Source organism: Lathyrus oleraceus, chromosome 6, assembly GCF_024323335.1.
Source record: "Lathyrus oleraceus cultivar Zhongwan6 chromosome 6, CAAS_Psat_ZW6_1.0, whole genome shotgun sequence".
Classification (NCBI taxonomy): domain Eukaryota; kingdom Viridiplantae; phylum Streptophyta; class Magnoliopsida; order Fabales; family Fabaceae; genus Lathyrus; species Lathyrus oleraceus.
The window spans coordinates 298,057,934-298,058,672 of record NC_066584.1 but is presented as its reverse complement, the minus strand read 5'-3'; the positions used below and the strand labels follow the sequence as shown (position 1 = coordinate 298,058,672).

The following is a 739-nucleotide window of genomic DNA, read 5'->3' as shown; positions in this document are numbered from 1 at the left end:
CTCTTCTCCTTTGAAACATTCTTCAGATTCTCATTCAGATCTTCCTTGGTCTGAATATTCAGCTTCAAATCAACTGTCTCAGAGAAACCTCTCTTTCCAGCAGCTCTAGGAGTTTCAACCTCGCCGCCGCCGCCTCCGCCAGGCAAACCAAGACAAAGCTCAGTCTCCCTCATGTTCAAACCATTCTCCTTTCCAATCAAAGTATCCATTTTTGGCTTCTCACTGAAATCCAAACACTCTTTTAACTTTCCCTTCTCTCTCAAACTGAAAATATTTGTTAGTTTCTCCTTAAGGGTGTGTGTGTATGTTCTCTTGTATTACAATGTAGCTTGGTTTAGCTATATAGAAGTAGAGAAGAAGAGAGAGAAAGTGTAATAGCCTCCTCAATAATACTTGTGTTTGTGGCTGCATGCCAATTTCACATCATGTTAGAAACCAGTTGCATGTTGACACGTGGAGAGATGTAGAACCGTTGATATTTAACCAACTATAGTAATAATTTTTCATATGCAAACGGGATTTCAGGTACCTGCTGAAATGGTTGTCTGTCTCCCCAATAAACTAAGTTTTGAAATCACATTCACATGCATGCCACTTGGGTTTGTTAGTTTTCCATCTTCTATTGTCCTCATATTTCTGGACTAGTTACCTTGTTTAGTTATCGAAAACAGTGACATTTTATTTCTATGTCTTTACAGTACATGTAAATTTTCCATATTTTATTTTTATTGTATAGTCC

The 739-nt window shown here is 37.8% G+C and overlaps 1 protein-coding gene across 2 annotated transcripts in view; it reads right to left on the bottom strand.

Moving 5' to 3' along the window:
* Nucleotides 1–398, bottom strand: part of LOC127096835 (auxin-responsive protein IAA14) — a 2,669-nt gene extending 2,271 nt beyond the window's left edge. For both annotated transcript variants that reach the window (XM_051035374.1, XM_051035375.1), the window contains exon 1: nt 1–398. This exon is cut by the window's left edge and continues 33 nt beyond it. In XM_051035374.1, the coding sequence (XP_050891331.1) occupies nt 1–209 (209 nt within the window). In that variant the 5' untranslated portion in view covers nt 210–398.
* Nucleotides 399–739: the final 341 nt, after the last annotated feature.